Below are 27,157 nucleotides of genomic sequence, written 5' to 3' on the forward strand. Positions count from 1 at the left end.
AGTGCTTGCTATTTGCTAAATAATATGTGCCTTATTCTAAGATGTCAAACCATTGCATTGATTCTATTTAATCGTTTAACTTTCAGACCACCGTGTATGGACACACAACATTGGACAACTGCAGCTTAATGAAAGCCTGAACGTTATGTTAAACCTACCATCAAGATTAAAGATCAGTAAACCGAGGAACAGTCGCTCTCCAAGTGTCCCTCTACCCGGAGTACAATCTCCATGTCTTTGCCTATTCACACCAGTAATAACTATCAGAGGTTTTACCCTCTCAGGTTAGCACAGAGAGCAGAGCTCCATAATTCCTCTGGGAAGGAATCTTTCCTATCCTCCAAACCAGATTGGATATCAGGAAGGCAGACAATAGTGACAAAGACTCGGCATTTAACCTCCTTTCTCTCTGTAGTCATGGTAACCTCTTCCTAACCATAGAAATATCATCTATAGAATGAGTGTACCACTCAAATTGCCAGGGTTTAAAAGCTCTTTCAATCGTTTATATGCTCCTGACTAACCTAGTCACTGACTGACCCAATAAAACATAGATCAAAAGTTTTGTATTTCCTTATAAAATACAAAGTGAAACATTAACAGTTGTTAGTCCTGACGACCTGACTGAATGTTATGTCCGGCTGTCTTGTCTTGATAAATATTTTTCAAGGAAACCTGCACCAAATCATAAATGTAGTATACTTATTGTACTATAGTCAGTGGTCTGACAGTGTCTGTTTATAGTACCCAAGCTAGAACTGCCCCTGCCAGCAATTCCCCTGGTGAGGGGGAAGTGACTAACCTGCCAAACAGCTCTACACTGCAGGGGCGAAAGACAGAGGCCAAACTACCTCCTTCTAAGCCTAACAGCAGAAGGACAGATCAGATACAGTATTAAAACATAAAGACAGCCCATACACCAGTTAATTCCTACAAGTCTTCAGATGATTGATAAGTTGATAAGTAATTATATTCTCTATTCTATTTTAATATATTAGGTTCACTGGAAAGAAAAGTGAAATCTGATTAATATGAAATTACAATATATCCCATTTGTTCTTTAAAAATAACAGTTACATCTAAAAGTTATAATAATTATGTAGTCTAAAATCAAGTCAACCTACCCATATTAAATGATGAAACATCTTCAAATGAAATTCTACCAACAATTTGATGAAACTATAAATGTTATCTTACCGTTATTTGCCACCGCCATTCAGATCATCAAGAAATATCTCATCAAGTGAAATTTTCTCCATCCAAATCCATTTATTTGAGCAAAAACTGACATTTCATTCATTGACACTGCACTCGTGGCGGCGCCCTGAACCTTTGAAAGCAGGTGCATTTGTGCAAGGGATGCACCGACGGATACCAGATACAGTTCGCATCTACCTGGGTGCGTCCACGCAAGACGAGCAGCCTGCGTTAAATCATATGAATGAGTTGTTTTGACCGGCCGGGCTACTCCGAGCCTTAAATCGAGTGCACTCTTGGGCGTGGACGAGTCGAGCCTGGATCTGATTGGCTGGTTTGGACACTCGGTGTTTTTTTAAATCGTCGCTGACAAGCGTTCATGAACTCTTGTCAAAATTTGTACAAAAAAAAACGTCAATTCATTGTGTATTTGGTAAGAAAGTCATATTTATTTTTTTTAGCTTCTGATTAACTTCAGGCAATGTTCTCAAGATACTATTAAAAAATAATAATAATAATTTGCTTTCCATTAGCTAGCTAGCACGATGGTAACTCCATAGCTAGGTCAGACAGCTAACGCTCGTTAGCTTGTGTATCATTCATATCAAAGTATTATTTAGCTAGCTAACAATTCATGTCTAACACCGATTCCACATGAACACAGATATGAGAGATCTTACAGGAGTTAACGTTAACTTGAAACAGCACTTGACCAAGACGGTCATGTAGACATGGAGTGTGTGTGTTTGGTCGCCAGTGGACCAGTGCACCTACTTGTTCTGTCATTACAGTAACTAGCTAGCTATCGGTTAATGTCGTTTAAAAATGTGTGTGACTGACATAGCTTCCTTCCAACCCCGCCTCAGCCAGAAACAATGAGGACCACCAGTGAGTTTGATTCATCCGAGGATGAAGAGGAAGTTTGTGAAGAGCATCTGACACCTTTCCAGATCTCCTGGCAAGTTGCTAACTGACACATGACTCAGGGCAAAGGTCACTGGCCTGGTTACACATGTCACTGCTCAAGTAGGTGACCCATGTATCTATACATAGCCTAGCGGACCTGGTAGTACATTGATCAACCATTCTCCCTGACAGGTTGCCCTTGTCCATAGTGGACTGTTCTCTGTTTCTTGGAATATGTCCTTTGCCAGGGTGCAAATTCAAAGATATCAGAAGAAATTTACTGAGAGATGTTGGTAAGTTGACCTATTTCTGTGAAATCAAGTGTCCTAATAGTAGGCTAATTCCACTGAGAGGGCTATGGTGAGATTGGATGGGTTGTGAACTGTTATGTCTTTGTCATCATGGGTAATCATTGTCAGCCGGTGGGGGGGGGGGGAAATCTTCTCTCTGTCTTTCGGTGCAGTCAAGGCCAACGTGACTGTAGTGTTGTTCTGAATCCGCTTGTTGACATTGTGTCCCAAACGGCATCCTATTACCTATGGGTGCTCTTTTTATAAGGGAATAGGGGGACATTTGGTCCACATGCCTACAGTATCTTCACATCTTCTTTGTCCAGGTGAGCTGCAGAACCAGGGGGTGCAGGATGTGTTTGTGTTCTGTACCAGAGGAGAGCTCCATAAGTACCGTGTGCCTAGCCTGCTGGAGACCTACAGGCAGCAGGGGCTCGTGGTGCACCACCTGCCCTTCCCTGATGGGGGCACCCCTGATCTGCAGCAGTGCTGCCAGATACTGGAGGGACTGCAAGCCAACCTACACAACAACCGGAAGACTGTCATCCAGTGAGTAGGAAAGTGTTAGTTTGGATTACTGACGGTGTCATGCAATAAAAGCATGATTTTGACAAGTTCATCGTTTGACTTGATGCATTCATTTTTAGCCCCTATTAGTGCAATCTCAAAATATTTGAGATGGGGGTCGTTTTAAAGTGCCGGTAGCACGTTCCTGTCGTCACAAAACGAACACGTGTTTAACTACTAATATATTCTGTGCTTCTCTCGCCAGTTGTTATGGAGGCCTGGGTCGCTCTGGACTAAGTACGAATTATTATTATTATTATAAAAAATGTTTTGTTAGTCAGTCATTTTGCTTCAACAACATGACTCTGAACGGGTGTCTCTGTCTTCAACAGTTGCTGCCTGTCTGCTGCTTCAACTGTCCGTCTCCATGACTCCCAACAAAGCCATCGAGATCCTAAGAGAGCACAGAGGGGGTGGGGCCATTCAGACAGTCAAGGTGAGGAGACACTTCTAATCTTTCTATCAAAAATCTCATTGTAGAAGCCTGGTCCCAGATCTGTTTTTGCTCTTGCCAGCTCCATTGCTGAGCCATAAATTCATTGTTGTCAAGAGAGCAGAAACAGATTTGGAGACACTAATGTATTGTCTGTCCAGATTCTCTATAATGTTGCTGTAACTTCCTCTTTCCTCCTTCAGCAATACAACTTCCTGCATGAGTTCCGGGAAAAATACTCTGCCTACCAAGAAACCAAGGCAGTCTCAACAGAGCGATCGGTGTCGCGGTGATACCATTCCCCTTTCAACATCAACTGAACTCTGTCCTTTTTTAAATTAATTGGGAGTAATAAAAGCATTGAATATTAACCGCTCTCCAGAAGAGATGGTTGTATGTGTTCTCTTATAGCACTTGTTTTTAAAGCCCTATTGTTCTTAAACTAAAAGTTTTAGACATGGTGTTGCCGTGCTCTGATATCTGCTTTACATTATAAAAGAACCATTTGAATCCCAATACAGTGGCTTCTATGACGTGGGACTGTTGTCTGAGGCGTGAGCTCCATGTTTGTACAGCATAATGGTAGATCAGCTCTGTCCATTGAGCCAGGAAATTAAACCAATCTGGTGCACATCAGTGTAGGTTTATTTGGAGTCTAGTTGTGATTTTGGGTCTAGATTCAATCTGTACTGTGGAAAATCCGCTTTAAAGACTATTCCCCCCCCCCCGATTGGGCCGATTCTATGCAGCACTTACCATGAATGTGTTCTCAGAACATTGCCTTGAAAATGTGTTCAGATTTTAATATTTTCCTTGGTGAAATTAGCTTCTCTAGTGTGAAGAAACAATTTACTTCCTGATGACTTTACAGGATGGATAAAAAGTCAATTACAGAAGACATTGGGATAAATATTCTTTATCTTTTTAGAAAGTAGTCAAATTCCTGCAAATGGAAATCAAATCAAGACAACCTGATTAAAAATCCTGAAATTGTCACAATGTAATAGGAGTGTGAAACTTGGCAGAAGACACATTCTCAAATAAATAAAAATTGATTTTTTTTGGTAGCCAAAATTGAAATATACATTTTTAAACCAATGCAATAAAGTCAAATCTAAACAGGTACATGATGGAATTGGTTGTTTTTGAGTACATAGCAGGTTCAATGGTTACACACATGCCTCAGTAGGAACGTTTTTATGATCACACATTTCAGAAATGTCTACTCGGGATTGCTGTAGCGTCACATCAAAATAGCCTATTAGCATCTACAAACAAAAACGCCCCTTAAAAGCAAGTATGTATAACAAGGGGCCACAAGTAGAATGATACGTTTTCAGAAAGCATAGTAAACCTAAAACAAATATCAAATAGTTTGATATAAGACAACCGTACTGATTGTCCCTGTCTGTGCAACACATTTCCCATCAGGTGATCAAGATAAGAGTCATTCAACCCTTTATTCACCTATTTAGGTGAGTTCTAGTTTTCAAATGTGTCTGGGCAAGAAAAGTATTTTCAATATTCTACAATTGAATAAGCATGTAATTATGACAACCCCAACACAAAATAAAATGTTCACAAGCTTGGCATATAATTCACATCCTTAATACAGTATTTATTAGATAATAAGCAACACAGCTCTGAATATAACTGACGGTGTTGATCACAACAGAATCTCTTCAAATGTGTAAACAGTAGGGAGGGGTGGGGTTGTAAACAGTCAAAAGTAGGGAGGGGGGGGGGGGGGGGGTCAAAAAAAACTATTTGAAATCAATTTTAAAGCATCAGATAACCACCTAATGGGGGGGGGGGGGGGGGGGTCCAAATGTCTGTCGTTGTTAGTCTTCCTCTCAGAAAGCATTCAGTGGACTGACTAAAACTATGAACGAGAGGAAAGCTGTGACCCAATTTGAAGATAAAAATAAAAAAAGGGAGAAATGTTGTTTGTTTAGTAATGTCTGCTCTGGGTAGGGGAGGTTAGGTTAGTCCATCCTGTTGAAACGGCAGACATCTTGTATCACTCTGTGGTAAATAATCAGTCTTCCTGCAGGTCCCGGTTTCAGCTTCTCCACTGAAACCACAGCGTTTCATCTCGTACATGCAGATCATTCCTCTGACCACTCTTAAGAGCTCACCAACACGTAGATCATCCTGTTAGAGAGGGAAAAAAATACACCAGGAAAATAAAGAGAATTTGTTTAGGGTGGCGATGTTTAAATCGATTCTCTGGCATATCGTCTGGAGTGAAGACTGGATTAAAAAAATACACAAAAATGACTAATGGTGTGATATCCGTTAGGATAATTATTTGAGCCAGAGAAGATCTAAGATCTTCCGTGTATTTACTATAAATGGCAAGTAACACTTGAAAACAAAGGAAAACCAGACAGCCTTGAATAGGCAGATGATATTACATACCCATAGAGATAATAACATACCCATAGAGATAGTAGAGGAGGTAGAGATAATAACATACCCATAGAGAAGGTAGAGATAATAACATACCCGTAGAGATAGTAGAGGTGGTAGAGATAATAACATACCCATAGAGATAGTAGAGGAGGTAGAGATAATAACATACCCATAGAGATAGTAGAGGTAGAGATAATAACATACCCATAGAGATAGTAGAAGGAGAGATAATAACATACCCATAGAGATAGTAGAAGGAGAGGAGGTAGAGATAATAACATACCCATAGAGATAGTAAAAGAAGGAGAGGAGGTAGAAGGCCAGTTTGCACCAGCCCTCCTTTTGACAGAAGGCCAGGATGTCAGCGTTCATGATCGTAGTTGGATCATAGAGGCCTGGACCACTCATCACCGGCCTGCTCATATACCTGCAGAAAAACATATGAGACAAAAATGTATGATTACCCTTTAGAAACATATGAAACATTTACTCGTATACCTGCATGAAAACACAAGACATTAGCTGTGTTCGAATACTCATACAAACAGCACTATTTGTGATGTAATTTGACTACGTAGTATGCTTTTTTGGTCATGGTATAGATAGTTAGTATGCTAAAAGTTTCCAGATGTCGTACTACATTCGCCAAAATACGAAGTATACAAGCAGTGGACACGATTTCCATGCTTTTAGGGCCCATAATGCAATTCTTCAGAAAATGGGCGTGGCTTCATAGTGTTTCAGAATTGAAGAAAATGGCGGAAAATATGAAGCCGAAGTCCGACGAGAGCGGATACAAATTCATTGCTTTCACGAATGACAAAGGTTAAGCAGTGTAATAAAGTCATGACTTTTCAAATAAGTTAAGCTACACGTTATGTTGGCGGACATTTTTTTTTGCCTACGCTATCCTTACGCGTAGCATATCATTACAGCAGTATGTAGCTGTATGTTAGCTAGCTAACGCTAATTGGCTACTAAATCCAAATCAAATGTATTCATGTAGCCCTTCTAACATCAGCTGATATCTCAAAGTGCTGTACAGAAACCCAGCCTAAAACCCCAAACAGCAAGCAATGCAGGTGTAGAAGCTACTAAAAGATGGAACTTGCCCGTATATTAACTAGATGATACCTTACTAACTACCCAAAGCTCATTGACGTGATTATTCAAGTCATTCTAGGCTAAGTGGTATAGTCGTTGTGCTTTCTCAATGGACATAAATTAGCTCTGGCTATCTACTCTGATTTCAGACCAATTTCGCCTTAGTGTGCCAGAACGCAGAATAACTGACGAATTTACGAACGTGCAACACCAGTTGAATGGCCGGTGTCGGTAAACGTCAACAAAAAAAGCTGAATTAAATTGTTGCCTGCAGCAGCAGTTCGTCACCAACGATATGGATGACATTAAAACAGCCTAATCAGCTCTGCTAGAGAGTGTAAAATTGTCATTTGTGTCTGGAAGTAACTAGTCTCTTGCCTAGAAGGAACGGACAAACTGAATTTACAAATGCCCAGAGCACACTCTGGCACTTCAGACTGAATTTACAAACACACCCAAAGTCATAAAATGTATAGCTAGTAATTTGATGTTAAAAAGCTAGCGAGAGGTTGCATAGCAACAGTATCAACTTCCGGTAGACAGACTTAGTGCTAGTATACTCAACTGAATGGATACTGTTTGTTTACAGTATACTAACATGAACTACTAGTATATACTCATTAAGTGTGTAGTATACAGTATGTTAGTTTGGGTATTGTTGGATCCTGTGTTTTACATTATAGCCATTACCATGTATATGATTGAATATTATCTGCTGTTGGCTTGTGTGGATGTATGTATGTGTTAAGCAACATAGCTGACTTGAAACATTGTTAAAAGTATCAGGGCCATGGGACTTTCTCATGATGGAAAAATACAGAGAAGCATGAAGACAGGAACTGTTCAAATTAGTTGGGAGGGGGGCACATTCAGAGCGGGGTGTTGCGAGAACAAGCAGTCTTTTGTTAGATAACAGGAGCAAGGTGCGAGATAACGGTATGGAGCATGAGGGCCTGGATGTTCTTCACATCTATCAACAGAAGCGCCAAGAGGCGGGGACCCGCCTGAGCGCCTGCAATAGGCTGAGCAAGTTTAAAACACGCCCAGTCTCTACTGTGATAGGCCAACAGACGGGTTGGAACTGTCTATCACAGTATAAAGAATACTGTTTTACATACGTCTTGTCAGTTCTCTGTTCTGCCCTGCGAGGTGGGACAGAGAGCCCGTATATACGAAAGTTGCATTTGCCATTTATTACTTAGCTAATAAAAAATACATAGTATAAAATTCAGTGACTCATTGTTATATTTATCCTGATACCAGATTCGAATAACAGTATTCAAACACAGCTATTTATTCATAACACATTAAACATGTACTTATAGGGGGGAAAAAATAAAGTATTTCTGCATTCCAGCATTAAGACAGAACACATAGCTGTGTTCAGCTTGGTTTCTAAGTCAACTACACTGGTTTCTGTAGAAACAATACTAAACACTGAAAGGCAGCATTTACAAACAGGAGCATTAACCAAGCAGAAATGCGTCACCCAGGTCGAGATTAAATCAAGTTGTTTTCAACAAATCGTTTTTTTTTTAAAAAGAAGAAAAAAAATAGCAGTTGTAAGGGTCAACGTTGCAGCGGGAATATCTTAAGGGTTAGAATGTTTTAATGTAAGGCTTAGACTCAATCTGATCCAGCGTTATATCGCGCTCGACGTTTAAAGGTGAATTTCAGATTGAGTTGACATCTGCAGCATTTACCATTAACGTGATATATGCTAACGCGGAAACATTGCCTTTAAAAAAGCACATTGATCGACAGCACTCCAAGGGTTGAATCCCGGTCAAAGTCAAGGTTGTTCTAGATGTGTACGTACCTCCAGACGTGGTAGGCCAGCAGTGGCATGTTGAGGCCTAGGGTGAGCCACTCAGCAGCACACAGGAACATCACACAGAAGAACACATGGATGAGATACTCCGGGAGCACAAGCTGGGAGGAGCATGTAAACAACATTAGTAAACAACACATTATTAGCCTTATAAGGAGGGAGTCATATGAACAAGACAAGAGTCAGGAGGAGTCTCTGAAGGCTGCCTCAGACCATTCTACAGACTGGACAAGAGTCAGGAGGAGTCTCTGAAGGCTGCCTCAGACCATTCTACAGACTGGACAAGAGTCAGGAGGAGTCTCTGAAGGCTGCCTCAGACCATTCTACAGACTGGACAAGAGTCAGGAGGAGTCTCTGAAGGCTGCCTCAGACCATTCTACAGACTGGACAAGAGTCAGGAGGAGTCTCTGAAGGCTGCCTCAGACCGGTCTTCAGATTTCAGAAATTAAACTGACTCAAACTGAAATAGACTGTAGAATACACCTATAAATCAGGAAATAGACATCTCAAAATCTCTCAGATTGTTTTAGACTTGATGTTAATAATTAGAACATAACAATAAAATGCACAGGACACCATGAACAGGAATTAAATAGATAATGGAACTAACAGTCAGATTTCATCAACATTTTGAAGAAACAGCCCCCCCCCCCCCCCCCCCCCCCCCCCTCAGCACACACATTGTTGATGATTTTAACACACGTTTACATTACGTCATACAGTAGATGCTCATTGCACAAGACCTTGGGGTTGGTTGGCAGGGCAGAGAACAGAACGCACCTTTCACCATTCATGCACTACCAAGAGACATACGATGTGAAACATGCATCATATCATATACGTTTGGACCAGAGAGAGGACACCAGGGCCGGAGGAATCAACTCACACCTAGGCTGCGTCCAAATGGCACTCTATTCCCTATTTAACAAAACAAAAAAAGTGCACTACTTTATGAACAAAGCCCTATGGTTAATCTATGGGCCCTGGCCTGGTCAAAAGTAGCGCACAATGTAGGGAATAGGGTGCCTTTTTGGGGACGCAGGGGTGAGTGATCCTGTCTGTCTGTCCCATAGGGCAGGACAGGGCTACCGTGATGTCATCTGGTGTAGGCTCTGGCTTGTGAGGAGGAGGGGGGAGGGGGGGGGGGCAGATGGAATCACTACATGGAAGCCATGCATTTGATCAAGGAGGGGTGGTTCAGGATGACCCGCCACTGCCCACAGATGGAAGGGGGGTGGGGTGGGAGGGGGTGGACACAGTGGGTTTTATCCCTGCACTGCTACATGTGGAAGGAGACGGAACCCTATTTCCTATAGGGACACTGGTCAAAAGTAGTGCACTACATAGGGAATAGGGTGCCCCCTTTGGGACACAAGCTATATGACGTTGCCCATAAGAGAAAACTAAACTATTAAGGGCAAATTTGATTACTTAAGATTAAACCCGTGAAACTCAAATCTGCAGGTCTGTGATGTGGCGCCCATCTTGAACAGAACTAGAGATTAGGATGAAAACCCAAAATCGCACTCTATTCCCTACATAGTGCCTTACTTTTGACGAGGGCCCTGGTCTAAAGTGGTGCACTACATGGGGAATAGGGTTCCATTTTGGATTCACACTATACCTAGATTAATTCATGTTTTATGTAAATTAACTCCACCCATCTTTAGTATTCAATCAGTGATTCCTACAAAATGTTGATCTAGAGGGTGTTAGATTCTACAGCCATCTGTTCCAATCCCCCCCAGGTGACCATATATAGGCTTGAGCCAAAGTCTAATAAAATCTACTGTCGTTGTGTTTACAAACAACTATTAAACTCAAAACGCTAGTCTAGAAAGCATGACGGTCAAGCAATTGGGGATATAAAAAAAAAAATCTCAGCATTTTACAGCACTACTTTATTTTGACAATTTAGAATTGATTCTTACATCGGTGTTTAAAAAAAAAAAAACTGGCAACCTTGGACTAGTTAAGGCATACAAAGGCAGTAGGGTTGTGGTACAACAACAGGTCTGAATGATCCAGGCCAGAGTAATACAACACAGATTAACCAGTCCAGAGAAACACAGTAATACAAAGCAGATGAACCAGTCCAGAGATCCACAGTAACACAACACAGATGAACCAGTCCAGAGATCCACAGTAACACAACACAGATGAACCAGTCCAGAGAACCACAGTAACACAACACAGATTAACCAGTCCAGAGATCCACAGTAACACAACATAGATTAACCAGTCCAGAGATCCACAGTAACACAACATAGATTAACCAGTCCAGAGATCCACAGTAACACAACACAGATTAACCAGTCCAGAGATCCACAGTAACACAACACAGATTAACCAATCCAGAGATCCACAGTAATACGACACAGATTAACCAGTCCAGAGATCCACAGCAATAAAACACAGATTAACCAGTCCAGAGATCCACAGTAACACAACACAGATTAACCAGTCCAGAGATCCACAGTAACACAACACAGATGAACCAGTCCAGAGAACCACAGTAACACAACACAGATTAACCAGTCCAGAGATCCACAGTAATACGACACAGATTAACCAGTCCAGAGATCCACAGCAATAAAACACAGATTAACCAGTCCAGAGATCCACAGCAATAAAACACAGATTAACCGCCTGGTTTAAGGAGCCCCCTGTCACTGTCCACACAAAATCCATGTTCAACTGTCGGAGACCCATCAGTGGAACTACAGTACTCCCTCTTTAAATATTGAATTATAGCCTAACCTATTAAAATGTAGGCTTGGTCATACTTAAAATCTCTCCTTGGGGGGGGGGGAAATAAAATAAAACATTATTCCCATTAAATCCTCAGCCAACTAGTGAATAAATAGGTCATTTTAATATTAGGGATATTACAGACGTATCCTTATCACAGCACTATGTGGAAACAAAGGGTAGGTTGTATAGATTCATGCATGTTCTGAGCATTTGCAAGTCTTTTCAGTTAACGTTTGTACGTAGTGCTACACAGGTCAATAACATTGGTGTCTGCATTGATGCAGTCTTCCACACATCCCAATGCTTTTGAGGAACACCTCGTCCAGTCTAATACAACAAAAACGACACTTCCTACAGACCAAAGACCCCTCTTGGTGAGCGTCACGAATGGCATCCCTAATCCCTATGGTGGCCCTGGTCAAAAGTAGTGCACTAAAATAGGGAATAGGGTGCCTGTTTTGGGATACAAGCTTTAAAATGATTATAAATGAAAGCGTACACAAACACATTTTGGACCAGTTTTCACCCCCCCCCCCCATTTCCTTACACTTTGATATATGAAATCTGAAGCACTGAAGAGCCAGTTACAGACATAGAAACATAGCAGCCTGTTAAAAGTGGTTGAAATGAAGTCCAATCACGAAGGATCTATATATCTCACAGGGAGAAATGGGCTGGGTGATACAGAAGGCACACAACTCAGGAAGCAATGCAACGTAGTAACATGACTGCTATGCTAGTGGCTCAGGCACGAGAAAGAACCAAAACAACAAAAAAAAAGGAGAAATGGAAACTGCCAGTTGAACTTCATCATCGGACTCAACTCTTGAGGATGTTCAACCGAGTCAGGGTCTAACAACATCCTATAAACTGCGTAGAGCCGGTTTGGCTATGCTAAGTCATTTTGTAATTGCATTCAGCACAGAAGAAAGCTGAGACTCCAATCCATAACCCTGATGTAAATTAGTCCAATGAGGGCAACTATTCTGAGAATTGTTCACTGAAAAGACGTTTGCAAACACCCCCCCCCCCCCCCCCGTGCAGAATGACAGACTGGAGACTGAACTTGAACTGGCATTTTATATTGAAGATCGGTACAAACCTTCAATGCAATTTTGACTCTTTTAATCTTTTTGACCTTTTCAACTGTCTTTATGCCGATAAAAAATTGTAGATAAAAAAAAATGTGTTAGAGTTTGACAACTGACAAATCACTGTAGATTAACAGTCAGATACTCAGGTTGGAATTAAGCATAACAGCAGAGAAATCCCTCAGTGTGACTACTAGGACATAACCTCATCCCTCCTTAGTGTGACTACTAGGCCATAACCTCATCCCACCTTAATGTGACTACTAGGCCGCAACCTCATCCCTCCTCAGTGTGAATACTAGGCCGTAGTAATCTCATCCCTCCTCAGTGTGACTACTAGGCCGTAACCTCATCCATCCTTAGTGTGACTACTAGGCCGTAGTAATCTCACCCCTCCTCAGTGTGACTACTAGGCCGTAACCTCATCCATCCTTAGTGTGAATACTAGGCCGTAGTAATCTCATCCCTCCTCAGTGTGAATACTAGGCCGTAGTAATCTCATCCCTCCTCAGTGTGAATACTAGGCCGTAGTAATCTCATCCCTCCTCAGTGTGACTACTAGGCCGTAACCTCATCCATCCTTAGTGTGACTACTAGGCCGTAGTAACCTCATCCCCCCTTAGTGTGACTACTAGGCCGCAGTAACCTCATCCCTCCTTAGTGTGACCACTAGGCCGCAGTAACCTCATCCATCCTTAGTGTGAATACTAGGCCGTAGTAATCTCATCCCTCCTCAGTGTGAATACTAGGCCGTAGTAATCCTATCCCTCCTCAGTGTGACTACTAGGCCGTAGTAACCTCATCCCCCCTTAGTGTGACTACTAGGCCGTAACCTCATCCACCCTTAGTGTGACTACTAGGCCGCAGTAACCTCATCCCCCCTTAGTGTGACCACTAGGCCGCAGTAACCTCATCCATCCTTAGTGTGAATACTAGGCCGTAGTAATCTCATCCCTCCTCAGTGTGAATACTAGGCCGTAGTAATCCTATCCCTCCTCAGTGTGAATACTAGGCCGTAGTATTCTCATCCCCCCTTAGTGTGACTACTAGGCCATAACCTCATCCCTCCTTAGTGTGACTACTAGGCCGTAACCTCATCCACCCTTAGTGTGACTACTAGGCCGCAGTAACCTCATCCCTCCTTAGTGTGAATACTAGGCCGTAGTAATCTCATCCCTCCTCAGTGTGAATACTAGGCCGTAGTAATCCTATCCCTCCTCAGTGTGACTACTAGGCCGTAGTAATCTCATCCCTCCTTAGTGTGACTACTAGGCCGTAACCTCATCCATCCTACTACATACATACATTATAGAAAGCAAATCAGTATTGGGTCAAAGAAGCTAGGAGAAAGATGTCACCTACAACCATACATGTTTTACTCACCGGATTCAATGTGTTACATTGATCAATGGGATTCTTGTAATCAGTCTTCAGTTCATCAAATGCAATTATCTGTAGAGAAAGAGAAAGTATGTTTAAGTAAACGACTTCATCCCACATCTTGTATGACAGAGACAACTGCATCATTGAACATAAACAACGATTGCAAATCATCAAGATTGGCATTTTTTTTTAATGTGAACGTAAATAGTCGAATATAGTTTAAAAAATCAACATTGTCCGAGAGAGTTTTACACGGTTATCAATACATCACGCAAAAGTAGGCCTATATGAAACACAGGCCTTATTTTAAATGTTTCTAAAAAATTCCCAAAGGCGAAAAATGAATCGTGGAAAAACGATTGGAACCATTTCCCTATTCGACCGCTAGGTTTTATGGGTATTAGGACACGTCCACTGTGGTCATTAGCAGTGAGGAGAAATTAGCTTTGTAGAAATTAGAGAACAAATATCCCCAGGAAGATACTGTTGTACTACAGTGTTTGTTTACAACGTCCTCAAGCACTAGCTAACGTTAATAGCTACAACAACAGCCAGCACAGGGACTAATTCATTATGCAGGCATGTGGATTAATAACTGGTATCCCAATAACTATCTAACTCAGGAGACTTCAGAGGCATCGAAAGCGAGTTATTATCCGAGAAGAAAAAGAAAGTATAGAATCTGGAAGACTGGGACAAACAGAAAACATGGAAAATGGCAGTAATCAAGTCAGAGGATTGTCATGTTTCGACGAGGCCCCCGGTTAATTAGTGTATTAGCTTATCTTATTTCGCCAACTAATGTTACTGTGTTACACCCTATTTTAGATACCTCCATATAGCTAGGAAGCTACCGTTAACTATGGCAATCATACGCTGATGTTACCATTCAAAGTTAGCTAAATGCTAACGGGTGGCTAGCTACGTATTGTATGTAAAATAAATAGTTACCCAATAGTTACCCATTTGTTTCTGGAGAGCTAGTTAGGACACATATTCTGGTCGTGGACATAAACGAATGAGTATGTTCGGTCCAACAACACGAATTGGTGTGTGTGCCATTCATTCTTGGTTGGTTAACGGGTGCCAAAAGCCCGTTTGCCACTAGTTTAGAAGAAAACATTATCTCTCTATATAATACCTACATTCACTTTCAAATCATACCGTTTGATTAAGACATCATTATACTTACGTGCCAAATGGCGAAGAAAATAAGAGCGGCCGTAAGCAATAGAGCAAGCATGTAACAAAAGGCCGCGAATGTGAACGCCATTTTTGTGTTGTGTAGCTTGACACAGAAACTACAGAACGCTGTGATTGCAGAGGAACGTCAGACAGGAAGGAAGGGGAAACAGAGTATGCGCACATATTTCCCCTACTTCCGGATGCGTTCCACAGTGTCGCGACAGGCGCGATTTTGGCAACACATGGGAGTTTCACGAAAGAATAAGCATTTGAAAACCCCTCACCCTGAAAAACAGTTTTATGTAATTAATTGCCATATTATAATCGGACATATATTATAACTAGACACACGTAAGAGATTCAACAAGGTGATTTTGGATATTAATGCAGGCAACAACATTAAACTTATTTTTGTTTTATTGGGACAAGTGTATAAAGCATGGAAAAATACAAATATTTCACAAGTTTCACTCACACCATTGGGTAGCTGAATATGTTACATGTTTGAGACGCTGTTTTGGTTAAGAAAACAATTAATAAAAGCTGTTGATCTGAGAAAGTACAGAACTATTATAGGAAAAATACATCAATTCAGAGCGATCAAGACACTTAATAAGCCACATGATTTTACAAGGATATAGCTATATCTTATTCATGAATGCAGGTTGAAGAATTCTTCCCAAGGCTGATTATCTCCATGTATCAGTTCCAAATGGCAGCCTATTCCCTTCATAGTGCGCTATAAAAGCATAGGACTAAGAAGTGCACTATAAAAGCATAGGACTAAGAAGTGCACTATAAAAGCATAGGACTAAGAAGTGTACTATAAAAGCATAGGACTAAGAAGTGCACTATAAAACCATAGGACTAAGAAGTGCACTATAAAACCATAGGACTAAGAAGTGCACTATAAAAGGGAATAGTGTGCCATTTGGAATACATTCCATATTATCAAAAAAAACAACAACATGTTGATAATTATCAAACTACTGTAGTGTTTAACCTTAACACACTGTCAGCAATTTCCCCCTTGGATTGCCATTTGCATGCATGTTCTCTATATTATTGCTTGTGTCAACTAAAGTACGCCAATTTTTAAAATTCATTATTGGAGGATACATTCACGATGTAAAACAAAGAACATGCAGCACATACTGACACACTATTGAAGGTTTGTTTGGGATTGTTGTTGTTGTGTTGTTGTTGTCATAACGCAAACTGTCGGGACAAAAGACACACTGACGAAAGCATGCACTTGTATATGAAAGTAGCTTACCACATCAAAGTTATATATATATATATATTTTTTTAGAACAGATTATTAAGCATTTTCATTTTTCACATCGACACTAGCCGATTGCACAATTCAGAGTAAAAACAGGAATGTTCCAGTACAGTTCAGATATACGGACAATGAGGCGATGTTTAAAGCTGTCGTCTTATTTTTGCTTTTCAATGTCACGTTTCAGCAGATGGGAAGACATGTCATAATGTACATCCCAAATGTCACCCTATTCCCTTCTTATAGTGCACTACTTTTGACCACAGTCCCATGGACCCATAGTGCACTATACAGGGGGGAGGGGAAAAAAAAAGAGTGTCACTTGGGATGTACACATTGTTTGTTTACATTTTAAATCTGTTCTTCAGAAGAATACTCTGATGGAAAGAGAGACAGCCTTAAGGCATATTACCAGTTTAGATGCAATACACTATATTTTTAGGGCGGTTTCTCAAACATACTGTAGATTAAGACTTGTCCTGGACTAACAGGCATGTTCAATGGGCAAAAGTGTTGTTGTTTTTTTTAAATGTCCAGGACTAGTCTTACTTTGTGCCCAGGAAACCGGCCCTTCAAGTTTCTATTTTTTTTTTTAACGCCTGCTAAAATAAAAGATTTAAAAAGGCAAAAAGATGATTCTCTAATCTCCCAGTGTATTCACATCTGTCCAAGGTTGGGACACAGACTGATGTTTCTAGGGTCGGTTTCCCCAGACACACATTAACTGAGTCTCGATTGAAAAATTGTTTACTAGTTCATGACTAGGATTATTCATCTACGTCTGACAAACTGGTTCTAAATCAAACACGGTTTCTTTCAAGAATGTTTTCGCCGCGAAAGTAATGCACACCTATTTAGGCGAGGTGCTGGCTCGCGGAGTGGAACACTATAAATAAGATAATAAAGGGGAGCCGCAAACTCCAGCTCAGATGCAAAAAAATGTTTTATGTCCAACGTTGACAGACAAGCTGTCTTCATCAGGGTATAAATCAAAACACAAGGTTTCTTTCATGAATGTATCAATGAAAATCTTTGTAGGCGAAACAGGTGCTCCACTTTGAAGGACACCGTTCAATGGTAAAACTCTTGTCCCAAATGGCACCCTATTCCATATATATTGCATGACCAAAAGTAGTGCACTATGTAGGGAATAGTGTACCATGACCTCACTGCAAAGTCTCACTGAGAATCACAACGATTCTACTCTAAAACAAAGATGAACAGAGATAACCAACTGTCCTTTGTGTCACTCAGAAACAGTCTGCCACTCTCAAGGACGTTAGCTGCAGGCTCTTAAAATGTTACTTATCGACCAAGAGCATCAATGATTCCTTTTCCCAGGGGGATCAACTGCAATAAGAATATATAGATCCAGAAACAAGATGGTGAATTGTATTTTTAGCTGTCTTTTTTTGAGTATTGTAATTTCGGTTCATATTCTTTGTTGTCATATGGTGTCATATAAACTTCAATCAGTGAGTGAATGTTGTAAGAAATGAATGTATTTCTTTATACTGATCTACCTTTCCAAGCAGAGGGAGAAAGTACACACAACATAGTCAAAGCTCCATTGAATTTGGATGTAAAAATTAATGGCTATGATTGTGTGATTTTAAGGTCAAAAGTGCTTCAAGCCTGGAGGCACTTCCATCTTGAAAATGTATAAAGAAGAATCAAAGCAGTATTGTATCTTCACAACCCAGCGTCCTCCCATTAAGTCATATATTTATGCCTTAATAAACAAATTAAACAGCTCCCCAAATCACAGATCACCTCTTACTATCAGAACTATCCTTTTGGTTCCAGTAAAAAAAATAAATTCAAAAGTGGTTAGAATCGAATCTATCAGGTCATAATTATGTAATTATTACTAAACGAGCAAAACTCAAATAAAATGGCCACCGTGACAATTCCTTTCAATTTCCCTTGAATTTTGCTTGTGTAGGACAAGGAAAGCTCTGTCCATCTCAGAAGGAGTGGTAGTGTTAATTTCATTAAGGACACAGGAAACTGGCACATGTTGAGGAGGAGAGAGGGGGGGGGGTTTGTATGGGAATAGGTACATCGGAGGAGGGAAACGTAAGGAATGGTGTAGTTTTTCTTTCCAAGTGTCTCGTTCCACCTCTAAACCCTTCAGTCCATTAGATCACCAAAACGGCCTGGTCTTAACCGAAGAAGCCCAGCTTCTCTCTCAGCCATTCCTCTGTCAGGTCTTCCGTGTTTCTGATCTCAAACACCTGGAAGAAATGAGGAAGAGCCGATAGAAGATTGATAACTGCCCACTTTTTTTATTTTTACACAAGAAATAAGTCAACATCTTGAAACCAATTTCATGTAAAACACATACTAATATATTTATGGATGCAGCTGTATTTCAGTACTAGTTGATTAAATAAATACAGATAGCATTGAGCTCCAAAGACGAATAAATAAATAAACAGTTAAAACACTAACCTTGGTCAACTGGACAGTTTGCACCAGTTTGTTTTTGCTTCCGGCGTACATCATCTGTTGCTCGGGTTTACATCCTGACAGAAACATAATAATACTATAAAACCAGAGAAATAGAACGAGGAAGTACAATGATATGTTTCTCTATGGGGAAAACTAATACATCATCTGTTGCTCAGGTTTACATCCTGACAGAAAAATAATAATAATACTATAGAAGACGTGGTAAAACCAGAGAAATAGAACGAGGAAGTACAATGATATGTTTCTCTACGGGGAAAAATAATACCCGTTATATGCATGTATTGGCCTATTTTATTGCCTTTACCTCCCTTATCTTACCTCATTTGCACACACATATAGACTTTCTACTGTATTATTGACGGTATGTTTGTTTTACTCTATGTGTGTTGTTGTTTGTGTTGAACTGCTGTGCTTTATCTTGGCCAGGTCGCAGATGTAAAGGAGAACTTATTCTCAACTAGCCAACCTGGTTAAATAAAGTTATTTATTTTTTAAGTATTAAATTACTTAAAATTAAACATATTTTACTATCCAATAATAGTATGGTAACCTTAGTTACCATGCCCTCATTGGTTAAAATGGCAGACTGAATTCATCTTTCTTTTTACAAGAATGGGCCAACACCTGTTGTTACAGGTATAGTCGCTACAGGGATGTTGAGGACCAGATCTCATCTTACCCACTGGACTGGAGAAGATGAAACAGAGAGGGTAAGAGACTCTCCCGTCATCATGTTCGTACTTGTAGCTGTACACCACAAATGTGCAGAAGGTTAAAGAGAACTTTTAAAATAAGAGAGATTTGACTGTGCGCAACCCTTTGGGGCGGCAGGGTAGCCTAGTGGTTAAGAGCATTGGACTAGTAACCGGAAGGTTGCAAGTTCAAACCCCAGAGCTGACAAGGTACAAAACTGTTGTTTAGTTAACCCACTGTTCCTAGGCCGGCATTGAAAATAAGAATTCGTTCTTAACTGACTAAAGGTAAAATTTTAAATGTCACTTAAAATCACGCATTCATGTCAAATGGGAGAATGTGTTTACGTCCCTGTTAGTGTGGATAATTCAATTCATCTGACAGGTGTGGCATATCAAGAAGCATCATGATTTTTTTTTTTTTACACACCTTGTATCTTGTGCCGGGGACAATAAAAGGCCACTCATGTCTACATTTTGAGGGAGATGGCATGCTGATTGCAAGAATTTCCACCAGAGCAGTTGCCAGAGAATTTAATGTTCATTTCTCTACCATAAGCCGCTTCCAACGTTGTTTTAGAGAATTTGACAGAACGTCCAACCGGCCTCACAACCCCAGACCAGGTGTAACCACGCCAGCCCAGGACCTCCACATCCGGCTTCTTAACCTGGGGGATAATCTGAGACCAGCCACCTGGACAGCTGATGAAATTGAGGCGTATTTCTGTCTGTAATAAAGCCCTTTTGTGGGGAAAAACTCATTCTGATTGGCTGGGCTTGGCTCCCAAGTGGGTAGGCCTATGCCCTCCTAGGCCCACCCATGGCGGTGCCCCTACCGAGTCATGTGAAGTCCATAGATTTGGGCGGCAGGGTAGCCTAGTGGTTAGAGCATTGGACTAGTAACCGGAAGGTTGCAAGTTCAAACCCCCGAGCTGACAAGGTACAAATCTGTCGTTCTGCCCCTGAACAGGCAGTTAACCCACTGTTCCTAGGCCGTCATTGAAAATAAGAATTTGTTCTTAACTGACTTGCCAAGTTAAATAAAAATAAAAAGATTAGGGCCTAATGAATGTATTTCAATTGACTGATTTCCTTATATGAACTGTAACTCAGTAAAATGGTTGAAATGTTTGCGTTCATATTTTTTTGTTCAGTATAGATCAAAGGATATCTGGGCTGTCTTTCAGGCAGCTCATCCTTCAGATCATCAGGAGAAATATCCTAGAATGAGAGAGAGAAGGTATTCAAGGTTAAATATGTACTGTAGGTTCACGCTACATCATACGAGACACTATGAGAGGTGTGTGGTGGATAAAGACACGTATCAACACTGACGTCATCCTAACAATAACCAATCTGGAAACGTACCTCATGTTCTTCATCAAGGATGACAAGCTGCTTGTCCTTGTCAATCTTCACTGAGAAAGAGAACACACACCCCCCCCCCCAAAAAAAATTATTTAGGAAAAATGTTCCTCAACAGTCAATATGTCGGTCCTTCCCAAGCACTTGGGATGTATGTAGAAGCAACAAAAAAAAACAACATTGTCAACTTTAGATTCTTTATGATTAGAAGGATACTGATTTATGATTTGTGGATACTTACCGATTTGTGGATACTTACCGATTTGTGATTAAGAGGATACTTACTGATTTGTGATTAAGAGGATACTTACTGATGATAGCAGCATTGTTAGTCTCCTTCCGGAAGCGGAATTCCCGTAGCTTTTTCACTAGGTCTCCATCAACGTCACACACAACCAGTGATTCACTCTAGAAGTAATGGATAGAAGGAAAGCCTTCATAAAGCCTCTCAAGAGTTGAGAGTGCTGATCTAGAATCAGTTATGCTTTTGATGATAATAAAATATGATTACGTAGACAGGGGAGACCTGATTCTAGATCAGCACTCCTACTCAGAGATGCTTAATGAATATGGGGCCAGGAATAAGAATTGTCATGTCTCATTTCAAAGGAGATCAGATCCCTCTAACACATGATTGGGAACTTTTAATGACAGCCTACAGAATAATTATTGAGATGGTCATTAGATATAAAGATATATCTCTGAACTTGCAAATTCTATTAACTTGTGATACATTTTTGCGATCAATGATCTGACCACCAGCCACACCTGATAATTGATGTGTCTTGGAATGAGCAGGGATCTTCATTTACGTAACATTTCTGAATCATTATTCATGATGGGTTAAATTCCTTTGTTCAATGGCCTACTCTGGATATGATTTGACAGGTAACAGGAAATAACGACGTGCACCGATTGAGCAACTACAGGGTTATACAAATATTTTAGTACTCTCAAATATGAGAGATGCGCATCCCTGACAATGCCGAGTTTAATTTGTCTTGAAGCCAAGTTTAGCTAGCTAACTAGATAGGTCTCGAAAACTACAGGAAATGCGAATCTAGCTAGATAGCTGGCTGGCATGCATTTTATACACAAAGAGCATAAAATCTGATAGAATAGTCAAGGCACTTTGACGATCTGAAATGAGCTAGTTTCATCGAGTAGCTAGGGTAATTACACGGGAATTTGATGTGGCTATCTTTCTCAGACAATGCATGGAGTTATCCGTTAACCAGCTAGCTAGCTAGCTAGCTATGCTCCATATCGTGACATGTTGCAGCATATCACATCGAGCTGGGTGGAACAACTGCATATTTAATTAAAAACAAGCGAAACTCATTTCGAATTAAAAAGAGGCGATTATGCAGACAGAGGATCTCAAACGGTTGCAACTTGAAAATAATCTCTGGCTAAATACATTTTAGTAAGGTTTTTCAACCCATCTCAGGAACAACTTACCATTTTTCCCTGAAGCGCAGACTCAATTGATCTGTCTAGACCGGAGGAGGGCAGTACAGAACAGTATTTTTTTTCGCCCCCACATAATCTTGTGACTCTGATCTGACCAATCCCCGCCCCCACACCAATTTAAAATAATTTATTTGGGAATATTTTTTCGTATCACATCATACTAGTACTAGTTGAATTTTTACTCATACAAAGTTGAGAGAGAAAGGTTAAGATGTTCTTTTATTTTTAAAAAAATTAAAAAATGTTTTGTCATCTTCCTTTGCCCGACTGCAATCTAAGAAAAATGTCTGTGACTCTGGAACGCACCCATTCGGTTCCAACCCCGTTTCCTTCCGCCCCATGTTGACGTCATATTCTAGGCGTGAGTGCAGACGGTACACTTCCTTTATTACAGGAGTTTTTTGTACAGTATTATTTGTAATTTTTATCTCTCAACTGGCAAATTCTTGTTGTTTCTAACTTTAGAATTATTTAAAGACGTCCCTCTTTTGTCGAGGTAATGTTGAAAAGCCTAACATACTTTAAAAACATTTCTTTATTGTACTTTGATCGTTTGAGCAGCATAAACACGTAGAATCAGTTGGTAGCTGGCTAATGTTTGCTAACTAATGTTAGATAATGTTAGCTGTACATCGAGCCAGCTAGCTTTCTACACGTGAACAACACTAACCAGCCTGCAATCCAGTTTAATTTAAAGTTTATAGGTAGCTTGTGATATCTTAACTATGTTGCTATTTACTTCAGGCTGTTATAACTAAAGTAGCTAATAGGCTATAATAGGTTATGCTTCAGACCTAACAATTTTACCTTTCAATTACCTTTCAGGACATGGATTTCTCGGTGAGTTAGCTACTTTTATTAATCACGTTTATTATCAAGGTATGCCTGTTTTAAGATGGTAAATGTGTTGGTGAAGATCATGGTAGCAACCTCCCTTTTTTTCTTGTATGTAGCTGGCAGATGCCATAGCTGACGATGTCCCGGGCCAAGCTGAGAAAGCGGCTAACCCCAACCCAGCCGCCCCCAACGCCCCTCCGCCCACTAACCCAGGATGGCCTGGTGCGGCCCCCGGAGCCCCCACACAGCCCTCTGCTCCTGGGGGATTCCCTGGGGGGCCACAGTCTGGTCCAAGGGCCCCAGGGCAGTTCCCTGGTAGTCAAGGACCCTTCTCTTCCGGTCCCGGAGCACCAGGGCAGTATCCTGGAGCTCCCTCTGCCCCTGGTGGGTTCCCACCCGGCCCAGGGGTACCGGCACAGTACCCAGCTGAGCCTGGAGCCCCGGGACAGTGCCCAGCTGGGCCTGGAGCCCCGGGACAGTGCCCAGCTGGGCCTGGAGCCCCGGGACAGTACCCAGTTGGGCCTGGAACCCCGGGACAGTACCCAGCTGGGCCTGGAACCCCGGGACAGTACCCAGCTGGGCCTGGAGCCCCGGGACAGTACCCAGCTGGGCCTGGAGCCCCGGGACAGTACCCAGCTGGACCTGGAGCCCCGGGACAGTACCCAGCTGGACCTGGAGCCCCGGGACAGTACCCAGCTGGACCTGGAGCCCCGGGACAGTACCCAGCTGGACCTGGAGCCCCGGGACAGTACCCAGCTGGACCAGGAGCTCCGGGGCAGTACCCAGCTGGGCCTGGAGCCCCGGGACAGTACCCAGCTGGACCTGGAGCCCCAGGACAGTACCCAGCTGGACCTGGAGCCCCAGGACAGTACCCAGCTGGACCAGGAGCTCCGGGGCAATACCCAGCTGGGCCAGGAGCTCCGGGGCAATACCCACCCGGGCCTGGAGCACCTGGACAGTTCCCTGGAGCCCCCATGCAGTACCCGTCTGGACCCTTCCAAACTAGCCCCGGAGCACCAACAGGACCCTACCCCAATGTGCCTTACCCAGGAGCCCAGCCTGGTGGGGGGATGTATGGGCCTGGAGGTCCAGGAGCTGCCTTCTCTCCTGCAGGAGGCACCTTCCCTGGTGGAGCCTTCCCTCCCATCCCCCCTGGATCATGGGGTCCTCGCGGTGGTGGAGGCTTCCCTTCCCAGCCCGGCCACCCAGGGCCCATGGGACCATACGGGGGGCAAGCAGCTCCAGGAGGCATGCTGGTGAGTAAATACATGCTTTTAAAACACAACACGTTGCTGCTTGCTTGCTTCCTTCCTGGTGCACTTCTGTCCTAGTCTTCACCGGAGGATCTGTGTATACGTGGTGTGGCTCTTTTTTTTTTTTGGGGGGGGGGGGGGGGGGGTTCTTGCCTCGTTTTACCTTCCTGATTTCGCAAGCTTACATTAAGCGCAGCAGTCAGGATGGTGGATCAGAGATTTGCTGCAGGGCTGTAAAAATGGTGTTTGTCTCCTAGAAACAGCACTGCAATAACATTATACTGGTCTGAGGTGTTTTCTGCAGGGCGCAAACCGCAAAAGACAAGGCAAGGCAAAACAACAGAACATTTACAGTAATATCGTAATGTATCATTTACAGTAATATCGCAATGTATCATTTACAGTAATATCGCAATGTATCATTTACAGTAATATCGCAATGTATCATTTACAGTAATATCGTAATGTATTCTTGTCTTTCAGCCCAGACATAATATACCATATCCACCACATTTTTGAAAGCACTGAACTCTGAACAGATTTTCAGTCAGATGAGGACACCAGCCACAGAAAAATCACCTTGTGGTTTTGGTTTAAGAAACTACAAGAAAGCAGCATCATCATGTATTCGGTTGAAGAGGTTTTTACTAGCTAATACCTGGGGGGAGGGGGGGGGGGCAATAATGTTTGCTGTCATTCAAGTGCAATACATACATATACAATACATAGCCTCGGCTTTTTGTGAAACATCAAATTTTATATTATTTCACTCTTAAACTTTCATTAAGTCACACTTATCTTTTATAATAACATTTATTTTCTACTTTCTAAAAAAATAAAAATAAAAGCCAAACATCATTTGGGTAGTAATCGTCCTGTACTTGTGTGTTTTGCCAGCGTTGATAAAATGTACAATTGTGTTAAATATTTGAAATAAAGAATTCTATCACTTGTGTTCTGATTATTATTATTTTTTTTTTGCATCGCAGTGTTTAAAGAAGTAGTTTGGGATGTATGCCCGGCTAAGTTAAATTAATCAAGAGATGATGCTATATATATATATATATATTTAATTTAATATATACCACCTGTGTGTATATATATACACAGGTGGTACCACTGGTTGAAGGAAATGACGTTTCAACTCATCCAGTTAATCCTGTTGAGACTCGGCCCTATTAGGCTCATGTAGAGTGTCAGGTTCTGGTTTGTTTGGTGTAGGGCGTAGTGGAGACTTCTTAAGGGGGGGGGGGGGGGGGGTGACTCATTTTTCCAGTGGCGTTTGGAATGTAGGCGAGGTTCTAGAGTTAGCCAACATAGTCGTTTCATTACTCATCATGAGATACTCATCATGAGAGATTATTATTTTTTTTTTATCAATAAGGAAATGTTTTGAATTTGTCAGGAAGCTTGATTTGTATTTCTTCCTTGATATAATAAGGATGTATCTACTATGTCTTAATTATAACTAAGTGACAGTGTTAGTGGCAACACTGGATAGTGATCAATTTCTCTTGAAACCTGATACAATGTCACTTAATAAAGCTCATATAGTCAATATTCTTACCAATTCTTTATCCAATCCTCTTTTATTAATATTGAAATGTGTAGTTATTATTATTGAAATGTGTACTTATTAATATTTTAATGTGTACTTCTATTGGATCTGTTGTTGAGAAAGGCAATTTCTATTAGTTTTGTCTTTTTAATGAAACATACAGTATATATATGTAACACATGTAAGCCCTTTACTATTGTCCTTCCAGAACCTGTACTGTTTATGCACCATCAGCTTCAGCCAGTGCCCTACGAACTGCCTCTCCCTGCTGGCATAATGCCCAGGCTACTGATCACTATAGTAGGGGAACCCAACCCCGGAGGGGACCGGTAGGTACTCACACTACTACACTAGGCCACAGGATTCATTAATCCGTTCATTCTCCCCTTTAATTTATCCATTTAATTACATATGTTCCAGTAATGCTGAGACAGGGTGTTTTCACATATAGTCCTCCTATAGAAGGTCTGATCTGTCCTCCTGTAGAAGGTCTGATCTGTCCTCCTATAGAAGGTCTGATCTGTCCTCCTATAGAAGGTCTGATCTGTCCTCCTGTAGAAGGTCTGATCTGTCCTCATGTAGAAGGTCTGATCTGTCCTCCTGTCTGATCTGTCCTCCTGTAGAAGGTCTGATCTGTCCTCCTGTCTGATCTGTCCTCTGTAGAAGGTCTGATCGGTCCTCCTGTAGAAGGTCTGATCTGTCCTCCTGTAGAAGGTCTGATCTGTCCTCCTATAGAAGGTCTGATCTGTCCTCTCATAAAATATTTGATCTGTCCTCTCATAAAAAGATCTGTCCTCTCATAAAAAGATCTGTCCTCTCATAAAAAGATCTGTCCTCTCATAAAATATTTGATCTGTCCTCTTATAAAAGATCCGATCTGTCCTCATTAAAGTGAACTCGGGTAAATTATTATATTTTTCCCGCCAATTTCGTGGTATCCAATCGTTTTTTTTTCGTAGCTACTATCTTGTCTCATCGCTAAAACTCCCGTACGGGCTCGGGAGAGACGAACGGTTGAAAGTCACGCGTCTTCCGATACACAACCGAACTGCTTCTTAACACAGCC

General features: G+C 41.4%; 4 protein-coding genes across 6 annotated transcripts; 2 read left to right on the top strand and 2 right to left on the bottom strand.

Annotated features, from left to right (window-relative positions):
- Positions 1–1,531: 1,531 nt before the first annotated feature.
- Positions 1,532–4,985, top strand: LOC139375450 (cyclin dependent kinase inhibitor 3). 2 transcript variants are annotated; one of them, XM_071117246.1, is made up of 7 exons: positions 1,532–1,630; positions 2,064–2,155; positions 2,296–2,396; positions 2,720–2,942; positions 3,166–3,197; positions 3,293–3,396; positions 3,597–4,985. In XM_071117246.1, exons 1-7 carry the CDS (start codon positions 1,577–1,579, stop codon positions 3,684–3,686), a joined length of 696 nt encoding a protein of 231 aa, XP_070973347.1. In that variant the 5' UTR covers positions 1,532–1,576; the 3' UTR covers positions 3,687–4,985. The 2 variants fall into 2 exon arrangements, with proteins under 2 accessions (XP_070973347.1, XP_070973348.1); XM_071117247.1 differs by having other exon boundaries at positions 1,608–1,630; positions 2,068–2,155.
- On the bottom strand, positions 4,965–15,331 carry LOC139375451 (cornichon family member 1). Its single transcript, XM_071117248.1, has 5 exons — positions 15,164–15,331; positions 13,972–14,040; positions 8,732–8,844; positions 6,092–6,235; positions 4,965–5,547 (listed from the first exon to the last, which is right to left on the bottom strand). Exons 1-5 carry the CDS (start codon positions 15,242–15,244, stop codon positions 5,520–5,522), a joined length of 435 nt encoding a protein of 144 aa, XP_070973349.1. The 5' UTR covers positions 15,245–15,331; the 3' UTR covers positions 4,965–5,519.
- A 234-nt stretch (positions 15,332–15,565) lies between these two features.
- Positions 15,566–22,497, bottom strand: LOC139375452 (glia maturation factor, beta). Its single transcript, XM_071117250.1, has 7 exons — positions 22,432–22,497; positions 21,282–21,378; positions 20,974–21,023; positions 20,777–20,826; positions 19,593–19,675; positions 18,893–18,966; positions 15,566–18,675 (listed from the first exon to the last, which is right to left on the bottom strand). Exons 1-7 carry the CDS (start codon positions 22,432–22,434, stop codon positions 18,604–18,606), a joined length of 429 nt encoding a protein of 142 aa, XP_070973351.1. The 5' UTR covers positions 22,435–22,497; the 3' UTR covers positions 15,566–18,603.
- A 307-nt stretch (positions 22,498–22,804) lies between these two features.
- On the top strand, positions 22,805–25,189 carry LOC139374394 (lectin, galactoside binding soluble 3a). 2 transcript variants are annotated; one of them, XM_071115443.1, is made up of 5 exons: positions 22,805–22,939; positions 23,269–23,283; positions 23,397–24,536; positions 24,791–24,859; positions 25,017–25,168. In XM_071115443.1, exons 2-4 carry the CDS (start codon positions 23,272–23,274, stop codon positions 24,821–24,823), a joined length of 1,185 nt encoding a protein of 394 aa, XP_070971544.1. In that variant the 5' UTR covers positions 22,805–22,939; positions 23,269–23,271; the 3' UTR covers positions 24,824–24,859; positions 25,017–25,168. The 2 variants fall into 2 exon arrangements, with proteins under 2 accessions (XP_070971544.1, XP_070971543.1); XM_071115442.1 differs by lacking the exon at positions 24,791–24,859 and having other exon boundaries at positions 25,017–25,189.
- The last annotated feature ends 1,968 nt before the right edge of the window (positions 25,190–27,157 follow it).

Source organism: Oncorhynchus clarkii, chromosome 19, assembly GCF_045791955.1.
Source record: "Oncorhynchus clarkii lewisi isolate Uvic-CL-2024 chromosome 19, UVic_Ocla_1.0, whole genome shotgun sequence".
Lineage (NCBI taxonomy): Eukaryota > Metazoa > Chordata > Actinopteri > Salmoniformes > Salmonidae > Oncorhynchus > Oncorhynchus clarkii.

Coding starts and splice junctions, on each gene's coding strand:
- LOC139375450 (XM_071117246.1), top strand. CDS start 1,577: ATGAACTCTTGTCAAAATTTGTACAAAAAAAAACGTCAATTCATTGTG. Junction 2,156..2,295: donor ACACCTTTCCAGATCTCCTG/GCAAGTTGCTAA, acceptor TCTCCCTGACAG/GTTGCCCTTGTCCATAGTGG. Junction 3,198..3,292: donor CCTGGGTCGCTCTGGACTAA/GTACGAATTATT, acceptor TGTCTTCAACAG/TTGCTGCCTGTCTGCTGCTT.
- LOC139375451 (XM_071117248.1), bottom strand. CDS start 15,244: ATGGCGTTCACATTCGCGGCCTTTTGTTACATGCTTGCTCTATTGCTT. Junction 8,845..13,971: donor AATGTAACACATTGAATCCG/GTGAGTAAAACA, acceptor TGCTCCTCCCAG/CTTGTGCTCCCGGAGTATCT. Junction 5,548..6,091: donor TTCTTTTACTATCTCTATGG/GTATGTTATTAT, acceptor CCTCTCTAACAG/GATGATCTACGTGTTGGTGA.
- LOC139375452 (XM_071117250.1), bottom strand. Junction 20,827..20,973: donor TCCTTGATGAAGAACATGAG/GTACGTTTCCAG, acceptor CTCTCATTCTAG/GATATTTCTCCTGATGATCT. Junction 19,676..20,776: donor CTGCCTGAAAGACAGCCCAG/ATATCCTTTGAT, acceptor AACCTTCTGCAC/ATTTGTGGTGTACAGCTACA.
- LOC139374394 (XM_071115442.1), top strand. Junction 24,537..25,016: donor CAGCTCCAGGAGGCATGCTG/GTGAGTAAATAC, acceptor CTTGTCTTTCAG/CCCAGACATAATATACCATA.